Below are 20,523 nucleotides of genomic sequence, written 5' to 3'. Positions count from 1 at the left end.
AAATAAAAGTAATTTGGTGATTGATAACAGCCCATAATATTATTAAAAAAATTTGTTGAGTAAAGACCTATGAATAAATAATAATTGATAGCAAATATGCAGAAAATATAATAATTTGGTAGATGGTATTGATACACAGTAAAAAATTAGCGGAGTAAATCAGGAGTGAATGCGGTCTGGATCACTGTTTATTTATTTAATCCCCTCGGAATGAAATTTACTACGAAGGGAAGTTTAATTTATCCGTGTAAAAAAATCTTCATGACAGTGAACTTCTAAAATTGAGACAATTCTGAACTTTAAGTTGAACAATTTTTTGGAACTTGGAAAGAATTGGAAAGTGAACTATTTTCAACTGGTGTAGGTTTTTTCGCGCTTTTTTTTTAACATTTTTTACATTAAAAAGAAAGGAATTATGAAAATTTACGACTCTTACCAGAATTATTCAGGTATGAGGCAAAAAAAATACAAATGATTTGAAAATATTTATAAAATTTTTTGACTTTTATTAGAACTTTTTGAGAAGGTCATTTTTGTTTCACTTTTCGGACTCGTTCAAAAATAGTCTTAAAATTAAGTGATTGGAACTAATTCTGAATTTTTTATTAACATATTATGAATTCACAAAATTGTCGATTCAAATAAGTTTTTCTTAAAAAGTTTCAAATAAAAAAATAGAAACCCGCAAGAAAAGTCAACACTATTGTTGAAAAGCTTTCACATTTCTAACTATTTTAAAGTTCCAAAAATGTTCAACTCAAAGTTCGAAATTTTCTTAATTTTGGAAGTTCACTGTTAGGAACAATTTTGGAACGAATTTTTTTTTACACAGGAAATATTGAAATTCCGGCTCAGAGTGAAATTTACTCCTGAAGTGACTTTATTTTAATATTGAAACTCCGAATCGGAGTGAACGCGGATTGAAATAAAATCTAGATCACTCCGCATAAAAAACAAACTCCTTATTTACTCTGGATGTATAGTGATTTTTTTTTTACTCCGGGACTCCGAGTGACGGAGTAAATTTGGATTTAAATAAAATCCGTAATCACTCCGAATTCACGCCCAACTTTTTACAGTGTACATTGTTATTATAATGTTAAATAAAAAATTTTTCTTTTCTTAGAAATTGTACTTTTGAAAAATTAACGGAAGATACCATTCTTTATAAACTTGCTCAAGCTTTCAAACTTAATCCTTTTAATAAAAGTTAAAAAATAAAAAATCTTTGAAGAAAGAGTACCCGACAAAGTTAAAGAATACACTAAGCTAAGTATTTTAATTTCATGAATTTAAAGTATTCATGTAAATTTTATCTTATTTGTAATATTAATTCAGTTGATAGTTCGATAAAAAGTCACCTCAATTTTTTTTATCTATTCTAGATCCATAAAATGGGAGAAATATTAATTTATGTTGAAATTAAAATCAAATATTTTCAATGTAGATATTATTAAAGTTACTTCAAATGAGCTCTTAAAATTCTTCACAATTTTGGTACTGTTTTGTTTTCTTATTCTTGGATGTAAAACGACCCTGGGAAAGGAGATATCGAATTTGTACATTTTACGTGCCGAAACGGAAGTAGATTAGAATAACCTGATGTTAAAATTATTCAAATTGTATAAAATTTGTGTGGAAAATAAAATGAACTTAGGAATAACTCAATAACACCAACGTGAAAGTAATTTTTAATTTTCCAGTTTCAAATAATTTAAGTAACTTAATAATTATATTTTTTGAGAGAGAATATAATCACAAAAAATGAGTAATTAAGAAAATTATACTCTTACCTTAAACGAATTTTACATAATTTTTTTTTTTCGTTTCTAATCAACCATTTTATAGAAGTAAAAAATTCACTGGGATATAAGACAGATATTTATAGTATTTGAAAATATTTGAGTTCCAAAAAACGAAAAAAATATTTTTTCAAATGTATATATATTTTTCTCTCAATGTTTGCATTCGAATATAGGTGTCCCAAAAGTCTCGCCCTAAACTGGGATATCCCATTCTACTCGTTCGCGCTAATGGTTCATTCTGATTGGCTATCTTGTTTAATTAATAACAATTTACCTGTTCGTCAGGTGAAAAGATCGTAGAGGACTTTTCGTCTCAGAATTTTGTCCTCTGTCTAGATTTCAAGTTTAGGGCGAGACTTTTGGGACATCCTGTATGTACTGTAAAAAATTATCGGAGTGGACGTGGAGTGAATGCAGAGCGGATGACTGTTTATTTATTCAACCCCCTCGGAGTGGAATTCATTACGAAGGGAAGTTTAATTTAATATTGAAATTTTGGTTCGGAGTAAAATTCACTCCTAAAAAAAATTTATTTTAATATTATAACTCTGAACCAAAGTGAATGTGGATTGAAAAAAAATTCACATCACTCCGAAATCTTATCGCTGAAAAAACAAACTCCTCATTTACTCTGTATGCTGAGAGACTTTTTTAAAACTCCGGGACTCCAAGTATAACAGAGTGAATTCGCACTTAAATGAAATCCGTTAACACTCCGAATTCACTCCCAATTTTTTAGAGTGTCTAATATGTAAGCAAGTAGATTTGAAATATCATTTGACTTTTTGTCAGAAATTTCAGGCTTCATTTATTAAGAAGCAAACAAAAATCATTAAATTATTCGTTTCTTTATACACATTATTTTGTCGTTTTTCAGGGAAAATGAAAAAATTATCTTATAATTTAGTATATTTCCCTAATACAAAAAAACTCTAAAAACTGCGCTTTCACCGAAATGTTACAAGAATGAACATATGCCTATGCAGCTGTTCGGAAATCATTGAGATATTTATCTGTGTCAAACACCATTTTCTCTTGTAGGAAGAAAATTTATTGAGAGCTGCAGAATGTTGATATAGTATTCTAAAAAAAAAACTTGTTTCATCTTCTTATTTATCATTATTTCCTGTTACTCAAAACCCTTAAAAAAGTTCCACAAAAAGACTATCTATTACATAAATGAACTTTATAGGGTGAATTTCTGAATTTTAAATATGTAATTATGTAACCAATTAATACATTTCCATTGTCGAGTACTTTTCATCAAGTTTAGTAAATTTTACAACTATTAGGTAACGAAAATATTTTTTTGCACTGATTTTTTTTTTTTTTCAATTTGTATCTGTAAAAAAAAATTCCAATCCACCCCGGATGACCAAATTGAAAAATGAAAACTTACGCAATATAATAATCTAATTATTCTTATGGGTAATGACCATTTTCGAATTTTCAGAATTTTGGGATTAAATAAAAATTCATATTACATCAGCGGTATTGGGTCAACTTAAATACTTATAATAAAGAATTACGATCTCTGTGAAATTTGATGTTAAAATTAAATTATTCCGGCATTGGCAGTAAAAATTTTCTTATAAATCACGATGTTTGTTTCTTTTATTCTTAATGAAATTTTCAATAATTTTTTTATGAAAATAATGTTAACTCAACAAATGTTAAAACATTTGCTCGTTTATTTTCATCCCCCGGCCTTGTAACTTCTTAAAATCAACTAACAGTAAGAGCTTTTTGAAATACATCTTGTATTATCATGCTATCCTAGCCTAAAAGGTCATCTACCACTACCACCATCATACTCAAATATTAAAGAGAATAATGATGAAACTTAAGTACTGAAAAATCTATAGTAAAATCTATACGGAAAATTTACTTCTTCGATTCTCATATTTCCTTATTAAAATACTCGACTTTTAAAGATTAAAGTGGCAAAGGGTTAATTGGAGAGACCCGCATTTTCATTTGAACAGAATGCATTACTCAAGAAATAGCATATTCTCAATATTTTATGAAAATTTAGGCCAAAAATAAATATTCTGGTTCATTATATATCGGGAAAAAATAATGAGCAAGAAGGTAGCAGGTCAAAGTTTTTGAAAAGTATTGAAGATTTTGGATCCCTTAACATCCTTACATGAAACTGTTACCAGTTAACAAATAAAGTGTTTTATTGTTTGTTATATTATTGTTTATTAATAATTAATTGTTGGAAGAAGAAATAATTTAACAAATAATGAATGAAATATATTTATAATTTTTAATGGTTTTAACGAGGTCTGTCTACAGAATGGAAACATGATATAGGCTCGTGCTACACACTCACACACATAAATATGATTGAACGTGTACTTGGCGCCAGATATAATGTACTGCCGTGTCTCTGGATTAATACAGTTTTTCTACCACAGATTTGACGTGGTTCCATTTATTTTTGGATAATTGAGCAACCTCATTCAATTGGGATACGATATCTTCAGTTTTCGATGTACAAGTTCCGAGAAACGTTAGTGGCAGTCGTTTGCATTTAGTTCCAGGGCAACAAATATTAAGAAACAGCACGTGGCACTAAAAACAAAAAACAATTATAATAATAATAACAATACAGCAATCAACAGAATAACAAATTAAGCGATTAAGATTAATCACAATTTTCTCAATTTATTTTATATTGTCGGCTTAATAATATAGTTATGTTCAAGTTCAGGTGTAGCCAATCAAAATAAATCAAATTAATCAGATCCATCCTAGCCCCTATTAGGGGCTTGACATTAAATTACCCGGAAAAATAATTTTTACGACTAGCACGATATGATTTTCTAATATTCACTATACTGGCCCGAGTAAAAACAGAATTTCGCCGCACCACCGCTGCACGGCGTTTTAATCGCCGAAGCACCGCCGCACCATAGCCGTGACTGTTCGAGTAAAAGTGGGTTTGCCGCACCCACTATAAACGTTTGTTTTTGGCAATAATAACTCTAATAATTTATAAGCTAAGCATAGAATAATTACAGGTACTAATGATTTTTAAAAAAAAAAAAAAAAAAAAAAAACATTATCAACATTTTAGGCCTCATAATAATTATAATTAAAGTTTATTTTATAACAATTTGATGGATGCTCATTTAATAAAATTCGTTAAAATAAAAATAAATATTTATGAATTGTTTAATTAATACTAATTAATGACCATTGCAGGATCCATTAATTGTATCAATTTATCCACTGTTTTTTGTCAGCGTGCAGCGGTGCTTCAGCTGTGGTGCGGCGGTATAAAATTCAAAAATTCGAAACGTTCGGCTATGCTTCGGCTGTGGTGCGGCGGTGCTGGGAGATTTTTTTTTAAGCGTGCGGCGGAATTTTCCGCCAAATGGCGGTGGTTCAGCGGTGGTGCGGCGATATGGTGCGGACACTGTGCAGCGGTCGTTCGGCGATCGACTTAGAATTATTTTTTTGGTCAAAAAATTAAAATTTCATTTTTACTCGGGGGTACAGATATTTAGCGATTAGTTTGGTTAGTTAAGTTAAAGAGACCTATTATGGTGGGGACAGCAATAATAATATCATGAATGGTACTATAATGCATTGCTACGATAGCTATCCAGATTGCTATACTAAAGTTATATACAGATCGCTCCTTCAAGAAACCCGCTTATAGTGATATGTTAGATGCTTTCAATCACAAAAATTTTTTTAATGATTAGCACTCTTAATATTAAAATGTCTCATTTCGACTAGTTTTAAACATTCAAACTCTGTTTTGATGGAAGTAATTATAAAAAAATATAATTTCGTGGTGTGGCACGGAATAAAACACGATTTAGATTTTATGTAATTTCAGTTTCTATATTCTTATTTGAAATCGTCTCTTTATCCCTTACCACACAATATACTATTACATACTGAGAAAAAAAAAATTTATATGCTGGGATCTGTCTTCAATTATTTCAAATGAGGCGTCTTTTACTCAAATATTTGTCAGCGTTGAAGCAACGGCGACTTTGGTGAGAAAACTACATCTAGTTCGTAGCACATATTTATTTTCTCAATTTATGATTAATATATTTTTCTTTCGGTATACTTATTGTATTTAACATAATGAAATTGATAATTAACAAATACTCACAGGTGATCCTTTTGATAGACATATTTTATTAGTATCTTCGCTGGACACAATTAAATCGTCAAAATTTTGACCCATGAGTACAAATGAGAAATTTTGACAAATGAGTAATGCAGAAAAAACAAAAATTAGTAAAACTTTAGACATATTTACTTTTTGATTTTTTTTTTGATACCAAATAAAGTAGTAATAGGTCTATCGCTCTTCAATTAAATTCATTCTGAAGAAACATCTACTTATATACGTTGTAAAATAAGTGGGGAACATTAAAAATTTGTCTACTAAATTCCACGTAATTAATTTTTTTACATCAACTAGGGGAGACCGGGGCAAGACGGCCCACCTAAGCCGGTTATTATTATTATTTGTGGTTTTTAACCATCAAGTCGATTTACTCTTGTCCAACTTGAACTCAATTCACCAAAATTTTCGTAAAGCTCCCGAAAAAAATGAAAAAAAAAATTTTTTTTTTTTAATTGTAAAAAAATTTCCCGTGTAACAAATGTTTATATTTTTCTCTTTAACAACTGTATTTACTTTAATATTACTCGAAATAACCTTTTTTGATATAATACGAGTCATTTTTTCACTTCTGTAGAAAATTGATTATTGGTTTTTTTAACTTTTTCTAATGCTCTATTTTAATCCAAATCCATATAATTAACCAAAGAATGATATTTCTATTAAATTAATCATGACTAGGTTATAATACTATGAAATACATTTTCTTTTAGAATTTTTGAGTGGTTCATTTTGCCCCAAGTTTCACGTATCGGGCTAAAAATGAGTAAATAATCTAAATTTGTGATAATCAAAAGAAAACAAGAAAAAAAAATTTTTGGTTAATTTTTGAGGTGGGCCTTCTTGCCCCAGGTGGGCCTTCTTGCCCCAGGTGGGCCGTCTTGCCCCGGTCTCTCCTAATGATTGCTTTGAATGTTTACGATAAGATTTATTTCTACGTCAATTGTAGTTATCTTACTTTGAAATTCGTCTAATCTAGTGCATAAGACATTGAAAGACTTTAATTAGCAAGAAACTGATAACAGAAATCAATTTTTTTAATAGGTTTTCATGACGCAGAGCCAATTATTAAATTTCTTAGAAATCTACGTTAATAATTTTATTAAGAATTAATTTTGTATTAAATTTATTAATTGGCTGTGGACTAAAAAAAAAACTTTTTTTTCAGTGTGCGTCATGAAAAACTATTTAAAAAATCTGGGCATCGGTCGGCCCTGCGAAAATGTATTCACACTGATGTTTTTGAGCTCTTTGAGCTTAAAATCAGCGGGAAGTTTTGGGGCTGGCCTGCAGGGTTAACTGATGCGCAGATTTTTTTTGAATGGCGTCTTATTGTATCAAAAAATGATGAGAGATGAGAAGATGACTTCAAAAATTCATGGAAGTCAGTTTGTCTTAAAGACAGTGCGTCTACAGCTCTCTCAGCTTCTTTTGCTTCGAAATAGTTGCTTCTCAATAAATAAAAACATTTATTATAACTGCTTATAAATAGCATTAACTTTAGCTTACTGCTTTTAAGTCCCTACTCAGAACAAAAAAATATCGAAATCAATTTATAATATGTAAGAAAAAAAAGTCCCATACAAAACAAAAGAATCGGCCCATTACTGGGTCGTGAATGGCTGCCAATTTTCAAGCATCGGCCGAAGATTGGCTAAATATCGGATAATAACGGTATGCCAAGCATATATGCTATAGCTGTCGCAAGCATTTTGGCCAATCGTGGCAATCAATCATCGGCCAAAGCTTGGTATCAAGAACACTCGATCAAACCGTTAGCCAACGAACGGTGGTTAATTGTGCGCCGTTTTTATAATCAAAAAGACGGCTGCCAATGATTCACCATGCACGGGCCAGTATAGTTAGCGGTTTATTGGCCAATCATTACAAACCAGGCATCGGCCGATCTATGGGAAAATTTCGAAACTCGGCGACTTTGTATGGGGTGTACAGTGTCGAAAATCAGTGTGGATAATAATTTATAGCGAAAAAAAAATTTTTCAACTTTCAATAATCGAATAAAAATAGTAATTACACTCTAAAACCAAGTGTGTTACAAGTGTATTATTTTAACACACATTAAATGTGTTCTATGTTTAATGGCCATAAACAAAACTATAGTTTTGTGTAGTCACCTAAAACACGTTTCACGGTGTGTTAAAAATCTATAGATTGCTTATGGTGTTTCAATGTTATTTTGCAAGTGTGTTAATTTTGACTACACACTTGGTTTTAGAGTGTATGGAAGGCCCACTACCGGACCGGGCTTAAAAGTAGCAGAATAGATAGAAGTTTAAAATAGAAAATTTTCAAGAAAATCGAAGGATACATGAAGTTTTTAAAACACGATTGAAAACTTAAAATTCAAAAATCTTGATGAAAAACATTTCGTATATTTGTTTTGTATTTTTTGATATAAAGGCCATCTAAAAACGAAAATTTAGGAAAAAAACATTGAATTTCGACCATTATTACGAAAGTTATGTTAAAAAAACCATAAATGAGCGGTTTTTTTTTAAAATTCGTTTTTTTTTAACCATTGATCAAAAAAATTTCAAAACTTACCAGAACGGCTCTTTTGAGGGTTACTAAAAAAATACACAAAAATTAAGAAAATCAGAAAAAACGATTTTTGAAACCGTCCGATTTGGCGTGAAATGCCCCGTATACATTCCCTCTAGAAACTCATGAATTTAAAATTTACTTGGGATTTAGTGACCAAGTTATAAGGTATAAGTAAAAGTCAATGTGTATATTTTAAAATCAGGGAAATATACTGAAGAAGAAGGTGGCAATCTTGATTTTGGGAAACTCATTAATTACGTAACTATATAGTTGTATAGTCATATTAGGTAATTATGTTTCAAAAAAATGTAACTTAAGTGAAAAACATCATTTCTTGTTATTATAACATGTATGCAGTTACATTCTATTTTCTTTTCAGTTGAATTAGTATTTCTGGTTCAAAAATTTTTTCTCTCGATAAGTTTAATTTAATATTGAATCTCAATTTTGTGAAAATATTCTGCATTGTACAACATAGTTTGAATCATTGACCACATATGATTCGAAAGATTGTATAGTGATATTTAGTCTATTGAACAGAATTTGGGTACAAAAATTGTATTAAAATTTACATTCATAACTTCTACACTGTAAAAAATCCGGAGTGAATCCAGATTTAATTAAACTCCAAATTCACTCCGCAATCACTCCGCATGCGGAGTGAATTGGGAGTTTTTTTTTAGCGGAGTGATCTCGGAGTAACGCGGATTTTATTTCACTCCCAATTCACTCCGGTCGAGTGTATGTGAAAGTTTTTAAAATCACCCTATAATCTTCTCATTTATTATGTTATCCTACTCCCAAAATATGCAAAAGTGACTTTTCATTCAAATTTCATTCTCAAATATAGACAGCGCTTGAATATAAAATATCTTCAGACCTTTTGTGGACTTGTCAAGTTTGACTGTTGTTGATTCATTGTACCTTTTCTCTAATGATAAATAGGGTCATGTCATTCTCATCGTTTTTCTAGAAAATTTACTTCTTCGATTCTCATATTTCCTTATTAAAATTCACGACTTTCGAAGATTAAAGTGGCAAAGGGTTAACTAGAAAGACCCGCATTTTTATTTGAACAGAATACATTACTCAAGAAATAGCATATTCTCAAAAGTTTATGAAAATTTAGGCCAAAAATAAATATTCTGGTTCATTATGTATCGGGAAAAAATAATGAGCCAGAAGGTTGCATGTCAAAGTTTTTAAAAAGTATTGAAGATTTTAGATCCCTTAACATCCTTACATGAAACGGCTACCCGTTCACAAATAAATTCTTCGATTATTGTCACGTGTGTTTTTCCATTTAGTCTATGATCAAAACTTCGTTTCAGAGCTTCAAGTTTACGAAAATATGTGAACAATTAAATTTTTTAGAATATTTCGAAAAAATCATAATTAATATAAGTACATAACTTTTTCAAAAAACCGCCGATAATTTCTTTCAATACGAAAAAAAAACTTCAGATATTGCTTATAGTTAGTGCTAAGAAAACTGTTTAAGGTGATGCCTTATTAAGGACAAAAGTCAAACCATCCGAGAAAACTATTTTTCGCATCAAAAACCCCTTTTATTAAAAGCCTACAATAGAGAAAACCAAATGTCTCTAAAATACTGCACTCGATTGTGGACATATACTTTTAAAAAAAATTCAAATTCTTTATTCTTTATGTAGTCCTGATATTATATTTACTATTTTCAAGGAGGTATTTGACCTCAACGCCCAAGTAGCCTCATAAATTTTGAATTGAAATGATTATCAAAAAACTGGCGTCAATAAGTCAAAATGTCATCTTTTTGTAACAGGAAGTGATGAGAGATCAGAAGATTACTTCAAAAATTATAGGAAATACAATTTGTATCGTTTGTAGAAAAGACAGCAGGTCTACAGGTCCCTCAGCGCTACAGTGTCTTCTTCAGGAACTATATTTCAGGTGTACTTAGTATTGTAACGTAATGCAATAGTCTTAAAATGGGAATAATCGATCTCGAGATTTCGTTTAAAATACGGAATTTTTCTATTTGGCATCTTCAATAATTTCTGAAAAAATCTTTGTTAAAATATTACAAACACTCGATAGAATTAAAAAGTAAAAAATAAAATGTTTAAGAGATGATATGACGAGTTTTCACAAATGCATTAACAAAAATGTACATTCCCTCCAGAAACTCATGAGTTTAAAATCTATTTGGGATTTAGTGTCAAAGTTATTAGGTATAAGTAAAAGTCAATGTTTATATTTTAGAATCAGGAAAATATGCTGAAGAGCAAGGTGGCAATCTTGTTTTTGGGAAACTCATTATGCAAGTATAGTTATGTAGTCATGTTGAGTAATTATAATTCTATATGAATGCAAACGAAATTCTCTTCGGAAAATTTTGAACACAATTTTTGACTTCAATTATGATTTTGAAACTACATATGTACGAATTTGGATAAAATAATATGTAAATCATACTTATACGTCAAAAAAATTTAATTTGAGGAAAAATAACATTTATTATTATTACAACATGTTTGCAGTTATATTTTATTTTCTTTTCAGTTGAATTATTATTTTTCGTTTAAAAATCATTCTTTCAATAAGTTTAATTTAATCTTAAATCTCGATGTTGTGAAAATATTCTGCATTGTGCAACATAGTTTGAATCAAGGACCACATTTTATTTAAAATATTATATACGGAAGCCTACATACAGAAATCAAGTTTTTCTGAAGCAATGGACTCATTGTATATACTTTTGAAAAAATTCAAATTCTTTATTCTTCATGTATTCCTGATATTATATTTACTTTTTTCAAGGACGTATATGACTCCGATGCACAAGTAATCAACTTAACTGAATAGATTATCAAAAAACCGGCGTCATTAAGTCAAAATGTCGTCTTTTTGTACCAGGAAGTGATGAGAGATGAGAAGATAACTTCAAAAATTAATGGAAATACAGTTATTATTTAATACAGTGCGTTTTTAGCTCTCTCAGCGCTACTGTGTCTTCTTCAGGAACTATATTTTAAGTGTAAGCACACTATCGGAAATGTAATAGCTATGAATTCACTTAAGGGGGATAGCCACTGTGAGGATCGAAAAAATAGGTGATTTTCGGGAATTTTTTTGACTGGAATAATAAAAGAATTTGGGGATCGGGTTCTTTTTGTTTTATAAAGTATACATTGACGATAATTCTCCTAAATTTTCATTAAAAAATATCATGTTGTTACAAAGCTGTAAGCATTTTTGTAGAGCAACAAAAAAATTTCCCCCACCACGGTGTCATCTCTAATTCAAAAACGGATTATCAGAAATAAAAACACCAAACGGCGTTGTAATCTGTGTGCATGTGGTTATCGTTCCACGTAGGGGATTTTGAAAATTTGGATTTGAAAGAAAAGGGCGACATATTAAAAATTTTTTCGTTATTTTTTCTCATTTTTTTGGATTCAAACAGCCCTAAAAAATCTTAAAAATCAAAATTTTCAAAATCCCCTACGTGCAACTTTAGCTACTGAATAGACGAATACGAAAAAAAAAAAGTTGCGAATCGGTTCATATTTATGCAAATTACAGATGCCACAAAAATGACTATAACTTCAAAAATATTCGGAATTTTCATATAAAACTCTAGACACATATTTTTGAACATATACACTTTGATTTAATAAAAAAAAAAAAAATTTTTTTTTGAAATTTCACAGCTATGCCCCTTAAATAAAATAAAAAAAAACAAAATTTTGAAATTATTCAAAATCTGTAATTGTTTTATTCGCAATCTTCAATAAATTATCGAAAAATGTATAGTAAAATATTACAAACAGATGAATGAACTAAAAGGTATGAATAAAATGTTTGAGAGATAATATATGACGAGGGTTCAAAAATGCATTGACGAAAATGTATATTTCTTCCAGAAACCCTTGAATTGAAAATCTACCTGGGATTTAGTGACAAAGCTATAAAGTATAAGTAAAAGTCAATGTGTATATTTTAAAATCAGGAAAAAATAATAAAGAAGAAGGTAGCATTCTTGATTTTGGGAAACTCATTAATTCCATAACTATAGTTATATGTAGTCAAATTAATTAACTTTAGTTATATCTGAGTACAGTTAAAATTCTCATCGAAAAATGTTGAACAAAATTTTTGATTTTAATTATGATTTTCAAAATACTTACATATGTACGAATTTGAATAAAATCAAGGATCCATACATTTCAAAAAAACAATTCAATTTGAGTTAAAAACATTATTTATAAATAATATATTATTATTTTAACATTTACACAGCTATGTTTAACTTTTTTTTCAATTGAATCAGTATTTTTCGTTTAAAAAACTTTCCTCTCAATAAGTTCAATTTAATATTGAATCTTAAATTTGTACAAATACTCCGCATTGTAGACAACATATAGTTACAATTATTGATCAAGTTTTATTCTAAATATTACTTTTTTATAAATTCATAAACTCTCAAAGAAAATTACTATTGTAAATGATTATTCTGAGTGTACAATAAGTGATAATGACAATTGTGGAAATAATAATTTACAAAGAATAGGCTGCGGAAATTCATATTGCTTACGTCTAATATGAAAATTTCTAAAATTACTCCATAATCTTCTCATTTGCTATGTTTCCCTGCCACCAAAATATGCAAAATTGACTTTTCATTCAAATTTCCTCAAATATAGGCAGCCTTTGAATACCATATGGCCCTTTATGAACTTGTCAAGCTTGACTCCTGATGATTCATTGTACCGATTCTCTAATGTTAAATACGGCCATGTCATTCTCATGGTTTTTCCAGAAAATTAAGGAACTATCTTCTAATTCATTATATTCTCTTGATACAACAGAAACCTGAAAACTGCACTTTCACCGAAATTTTACAGAATGCAACCAAGATACTTGTCTACGTCAAATCAAATTGTTAAATTCTTTTTGAAGACGAAGGTATTTCTTGAAGATTAAAATGGTGATTTTTTTCAATACTTTTCAAAAACATGTAACATCATCAAGCTTTTTCTAGTTAATATATCTAAGAAATATTAATACATCTATTACCAATATTTTTTTATCAGCATCAAAGGTAAAAGACTTTCAAGTAAATTCTTAAATTCATTTAATTTCTTTTTTGTATACAAATTTTTGGAAACACTGCTAAACGTAATTAGCAAATCAAAATGCATCAATCTGTGCACAATTACTGAATTTAGTAAAAAAATAATACTCTTGTTATCAACACTAAAAAATTTATTCGGACAAAAGTAGTGACTTTTATTTTTTTATTTTTGAAAGGATAAATTAAAATTAATCACCAAAAATTATTACATTTCTGTGCATGATCAATAAAAACTTTTTGACATACATCTTATGCGATCATGTTCTCCTAGTTTGAAAGGTCATGTACCGTCACACTTATATAATGATAATAATAATAATAACAAAACTGCCCTTCAGAGAAATCTATAGTGAAATCTATCCAAAAAATTAACTTCTTCAGTTCTCATATTCTCTTAGTAATTTGCTCAACTTTTGAAGATTAAAGTGGCAAAGGGTTAACTGAAAAGACTTACGTATTATTATTCGAATAGTACATTAGTCAAAGAAACAGAATATTTCTAAATATTTGCGAAAATTGAGTTCAAGTATGAATATTTAAGATCATTTTGTATCAGGGATAAATAATGATTAAGAAGCTGGCACAGTGATTTTTGAAAAGTACTGAGAATTTAAAATGCCCAGTTACCTCTCTTTTGAAAGACGTCTACCTGCATGAAAAAAAAATCTGAAAGTATTGTTAAATACATCTTCCTGTTCAGTCTATGACAACCACCAAAGTTTCTTTTCATGCAGGGTGAGGTCGAGCAAAGTGGGGACGCTCAGGTAACAAAACACTCTTATCTGCTATTTTAATACCTCAAGTCTTTTTCATTTGGAATAGAAAAAAAAAACAATTCAAAAAACATTTTGTGTATTCCAAATTATTAAAAAATAATGATCTTAGAACTAAACAACAATTTAAAACAAAAAAAAAAATAAAGAAAAATTCTAGGGTATACCTTATTTTGCTTGCTCTCATAAAATGAATCAGTGAAAAGTACTCCAATCAGTGAATATTCACTGCAAAAGTAGTCCCAAGTATCCCTGATTAAACAACTGAATTCGATCGAATTAAATAGAATTGAATTTTTAATTCTATTTAATTCAGATAAATTCTGTTAATTCGGTACCTAACTTAAAAATGAATTCTGTCTAATTCGGCAGGAAAACCAGAATTTGTCCAAATTAAAACGAGTTTAAATAATTCTATTCGATTTAATTATGATTAATTCGAAGGTAATTCTCCAATTTCTGGTTCTGAATCCGAATTAAACTGAATTAAAACGAATTTGAAATTTTTAAATCGGTTTTATTCTGTTTAATTCAAATTCAAATTTTCAATTCAGTTGAATTCTGTTTTGCAGAATTCGACAGAATATAACAGAATTAAAATTTTTAATTCGGTCGAGTTCAGTTGTTTAATCAGGGATATCACTGATTTAATCAATGATATACTTGGGCTGATTCGCAGCGAATATTCACTGATTTGCAGCACTTTTAACTGATTCATTTTAAGAGAGTGATCCTTTTTAAACCAAGTTTTTCAAAATATTTCATAATTTTAAGACTAGAATGTTTTAATTACTTATACTAATTTTTAAAACACTCATTTAGAAACTGATAACACAACATGTTAGTGTATCATTTATATAAAAATATGTCTTAGTTTATTACTTAATATTTAAAACAATCAACATAAGTTTATTGTAGATACATTTATGAATAATTAACAAACCAAAAAATATTATATATTAATTCTTATAAAAAAAAGAAGTATATATACTAAAAATTATTTTTTCAATATTGTACAATCTGTACAAACGATTAATTAAAACATCAAGTATTTATTAATTATAAGTTTAATGTAGACATAAAAGAACCATTAAATAAGAAAAAAAATCTTTTCCTACATACAGTCAGAGCATTACGCGTTCTGTTTTAAGATCAAACTCTATTTTAAACTCCTTCTGATACGTTTCAGTCACACTCAGTTGCTCAGAATATCAGCATACTAACAAAAGCACTGATTCTTATTTAAACTTGCTTATAATACCCATTAAGTAATAATCAAATTATTAAGTTATTCATAATGCTTGAACCGGAAACTACTGAAAATCTTGTTCGACGTCATTTAGACGACTATGGTTTATTAACAAATAAAGAAGATCAAGTATGGACAGTTCGTTATTCAAAATTAGGTGGCCGAGGTTTATATGCTAAGCGTGATATAAAGCAGGGTGAATTAATTTTTATTGAGGCACCATTGATTATTGGACCGCGTTGTTACAATAAATATCTTCCAATGTGTATTAATTGCTATAAATCAGGATGTCCATTATTCCCATGTGACCGAGGATGTGGACTTCCCGTGTGTTCTACTCAGTGTGAAAATTCAAAAAATCACGTTGAGTCTGAATGTGAACGCTTACAAAATTGGCAGCCAACATGTGGTACCATGTGGTCCATGGAACTTCTTCAGACAGTAGTACCAATTAGATCACTTTCATTGTTTTCATATCAAAGAGATCTTGTTTATGCATTAGAACGTCATGAAGGGTCACTTCATGGTCGTGAGGTTGTACTTAATATCTAACTATTTATCACATATTTATAATTAATATATAAATAAAATATTTAAAATTATTATTCAATTTTATCTTAGATAGAATTACTGAAAAAAAATATTTCAAAACCACTAAATCAGGAAGACGAAGAATTCATGTTACAAGTATGTCGGGCTTTTGATACAAATGCATTTGAAACAGCTTTGCGTGTTGACAATAAAACTTCAATAAGTCTTCGGGGTCTTTATCCACTGGCAGCATTACAAAATCACAGCTGTCTACCAAATACCAGGCACTATTTCAATGACAAAGGATTCATGTTCGTGCGAGCTGCAGTTCCGATTAGAAAAGACGAAGAACTTACTGAGACTTATGTTGATTTAATTTGGGGCACTAGTCTGCGAAGAAATTATTTAGTTTTGTCAAAACACTTTGAATGCTGCTGCAAAAGATGTTCAGACCCAACAGTAAATTATTTATATATTTTTAGAAACTAAAAAAACTTGTAATTGAAATTATTTTATACTTTAAGGAATTTGGAACTAATATCAGTGCTCTACGATGCGCTAATTTGAAATGTTTTTCATACATTTTACCTGTTGACCCACTGAATTTTAAAAGCTCGTGGACTTGTCGTGAATGTAATGTTAAAGTATCTGGTAAACAGGTATTTATTAACAATTATATATTTTTATTTACAATGTAATCAATCATTAATTAGGTCTTACACGGAAAAAAAAGAACTGTTGCTGCATCAGGAGAGCCTGTGGCTGCAACAGGACTGATCTTGCGTGAATGCCACAGGACAAGTCCTGTAGCTGCCACAAAACTAACTCCTGTAGCTGATACAGGGTCGTGTCCTGTTGCAGCACCAGATCTTTTTTTTCCGTGTCCAGACCTCTTATGACCGACGAGGGTTAAAGATAACAAATCATGTCGACTATGCAAAAGTAAGTCCCAGGTATTTTTGACGATATGATGAAAAATTGAAGAAGAAAAAATTTTCAATTTGTTCTTTTTGAAAAAAAAAAAAAATATATATATATATATATGTATAAAGTGAAAAACGAATCGTCAAAGTGTAAAAATAAGCGTGTGTTAAAATTCTGAGTGTTGGATTTTCAACACGTTTGGGTGTCAATTTAACACACCGTTCGAACGTTCATTTTACACACGATATGTGTTGATTTTGACGAATCCTTTTTGACTGTGTAGTGTCATCAATTCATATCTAAAAAATGATTATTTCTTTTATTTTTTTGAAAAATTCTTATCTAATTATCTATTATTTGGCATCCACCTATCATAAAATATATTATTTTTAAAAAATTGATGACATCTCAATTTTTTGATTTCATATTTAGCATAAATTCCGAAATTATTTAAATTAAATAATTTAAAAATATGATTTTTTAACAATCATTCTATTAATTTTTAAATAGATTGAATCAATTTCTTCAGCATTAAGAATGATGGTTAATAATGTTTTAAATGAACCGCCTCGTAATATTTTGAAATTTATTGAAGGTGAATTAAAAATTCTCGTTCCTCCAGAAAATCATATTTTGTTGGATATGAAATTTCATGTTGTGTCTTTCTTTGGACGAACTGAAGAGCTTGAATGGAAAAGTAAGTCTTGAAAAATAGTAAGCACATATATAAACATTTCTTTAAATTTTTTATGATTTTAGATCTATCAGACAGAGAGCTTGAATTAAAAGCACAGTACTGCGACGAATTGATAGAAATATTAGACAAACTAGGATGTGGTGATTGTCAAAAAAAAGGTAAATAAATTAGAAATAGTATTAGTATATTACACACCAAGGAAAGAAAGTAGGATTTTCCAACTGACATGTATAATTGACCGGATTGGGACGTCCTACCTTCCTCCCTTGGTGTGTAACATACTATTTTACCATACCTGCACACTGAAAGTTTAAAAATTGGTCTTTGATTATGGAAACAATGGCGCATGCGCTGATTTGTATCATTCGTTTTCTTATGTAGAAGAAAAGAACGGCTTTCTTCCCACAAACAGAGGAAAAAATTTTAATTTTCAGGTGCAGATCTGGTGAAAAATCGGATACACACCACGGAGAAAGGTACGACGTCCCAACCCACGTGTTTGTCACCCTCGCCTTCGGCTTAAGTAGGCAATTATACACGCAGGTTATTGGAATGTCCTACTTTCCTCCCTAGATGTGTAATTTACTATGAATAAAATTTAATTAAAAATTGCATTTAATTGTAGGCTTAATTTTAAATGAACTGTATTGTACGAAGAAAGAACAGCTCTTGCGAAAAGTTACTAAGAATAATAATACTAAAGATGAAAACAAAACGGTAAAATTGAATTTAAATTAATTATTATAATTACGTGGACCATGATATAAATTACATATATATATATTTGTAAAAAAAAAAAAAATAATAATTCTGTGCATTAGGAAAACAATGAAGAGCTTGCAAAAATAGCAAGCAAAGTTGTAGAAATTTTACAAAATGACGTTGCAGCTCCCGATGATCTCAAAAAATTAGATGCATCTTTAACACATGCAGATGAGTGATTAAATCGATAAATTAATGTGTTAAAGATAAAACATTCAATATTTTTTTGATGTTTATTTAAAAGGGGTCCTCTTTTTTCTTACTTGAATGGACGAATAATACTATCCTTGTTGCACTTGTACAATGAATAGAAACAGTCTACGTTCTTCCTGTCAGCGAATGATAATTTTCAGTAAAATTAAAACCGGGATTATAGATTATATTGTAATATATCGAGCTATGTAGATGAATTCCCCAGTTAATTGATATATATAACTCTCGATTGTGAGTAGCATTTATTAGTCATTAGTCGTTAGTGAAATATTATTTAAATGTTTTTTATATTTGATAAGTAATATATTAATAAATGAATTTAAAAAAGTTTATATTTAGTGTTAGTCGTAGAAAAGAGAGACTACTTTTATTTCTTCATTTTCGATAAGTGTAAGTAATTCAAAATGTAATATAAATTTAAATTGAAGAGTAACACCGATAATGTTAATTCTTATCTTATAATTATTATTATGCATTATGATTGACTGCTAGATTATTGAATTTATTATTGTTATAAAAAAGACATGAATAATATATATCTATATAGCATGTATTGTTTTTTGAATTGTTGATTTGAATCAAGAAACCGTTATTTTGCGTTTAAAAAAAATGTGAAACAAATTTAATTCGTGATGATTTGAGCGTTGGTTAAAAAAGTTTGTATAATGATATTGAGCATATTGAACAGAATTTGTGTACTAGAATTGTATTAAAATTCACACTATTCATTTCTATGTGAAAATTTTTAAAATCACTTTATGATTTTCTCATTTATTATGTTATCCTGGTACCAAAACATGCAGAAGTGACTTTTCATTTGAATTTTCTCAAATATAGACAGCCCATAAATAGAAAATACCATCAGGCCTTTTGTGGATTCATTGTACCTATTCTGTAATGAAAAATATGGTTATGTTGTTCTCATCGTTTTTTCAGAAAAGTTACTTCTTCGATTCTCATATTTCCTTATTAAAATTCTCGAATTTTGAAGATTAAAGTAACAAAGGGTTAACTGGAAAGACCTGAATTTTTGTTTGAACGGTATGCATTACTCAAGAAATAGCATATCCTCAATAATTTAGGCAAATTTTGGCCAAGAATATATATTTTGGCTCATGATGTATCGGAAAATAATAATGAACAAGAAGGTATCACGTCAAAGTTTTTAAAAAGTATTGAAGATTTTAGATCCCTTAACATCCTTACATGAAACGGCTACCCGTTCACAAATAAATTCTTCGATTATTGTCACGTGTGGTTTACCATTTAGTCTATAAATAAATATAAATAAATAACTTTTTCAAAAAACCGCCGATAATTTCTTTCAATACAAAAAAAAACTTCAGATATTGCTTATAGTTAGTGCTAAGAAAACTGTTTAAGGTGATGCCTTATTAAGGACAAAAGTCAAACCATCCAAGAAAACTATTTTTCGCATCAAAAACCCCTTTTATCAAAAGCCTACAATAGAGAAAACCAAATGTCTCTAAAATGCTGCACTCGATTGTAGACATATACTTTTAAAAAAAACTCAAATTCTTTATTCTTTATGTAGTCCTGATATTATATTTACTTTTTTCAAGGAGGTATTTGACCTCAACGCCCAAGTAGCCTCATAAATTGATTATCAAAAAACTAGCGTCAATAAGTCAAAATGTCATCTTTTTGTAACAGGAAGTGATGAGAGATCAGAAGATTACTTCAAAAATTATTGGAAATACAATTT

General features: G+C 29.3%; 1 protein-coding gene across 1 annotated transcript; it reads left to right on the top strand.

Moving 5' to 3' along the window:
- The first annotated feature begins 15,592 nt into the window (after positions 1-15,592).
- Positions 15,593-20,064, top strand: LOC130668767 (SET domain-containing protein SmydA-8-like). Its single transcript, XM_057471221.1, has 7 exons — positions 15,593-16,204; positions 16,292-16,660; positions 16,726-16,860; positions 17,636-17,822; positions 17,885-17,980; positions 18,448-18,539; positions 18,644-20,064. Exons 1-7 carry the CDS (start codon positions 15,719-15,721, stop codon positions 18,761-18,763), a joined length of 1,485 nt encoding a protein of 494 aa, XP_057327204.1. The 5' UTR covers positions 15,593-15,718; the 3' UTR covers positions 18,764-20,064.
- Positions 20,065-20,523: the final 459 nt, after the last annotated feature.

Source organism: Microplitis mediator, chromosome 5 (genome assembly GCF_029852145.1).
Source record: "Microplitis mediator isolate UGA2020A chromosome 5, iyMicMedi2.1, whole genome shotgun sequence".
In the NCBI taxonomy this organism is placed as follows: Eukaryota; Metazoa; Arthropoda; class Insecta; order Hymenoptera; family Braconidae; genus Microplitis; species Microplitis mediator.
The sequence above is the reverse complement of the archived record's forward strand: the minus strand, read 5'-3'. Positions and strand labels throughout refer to the sequence as shown.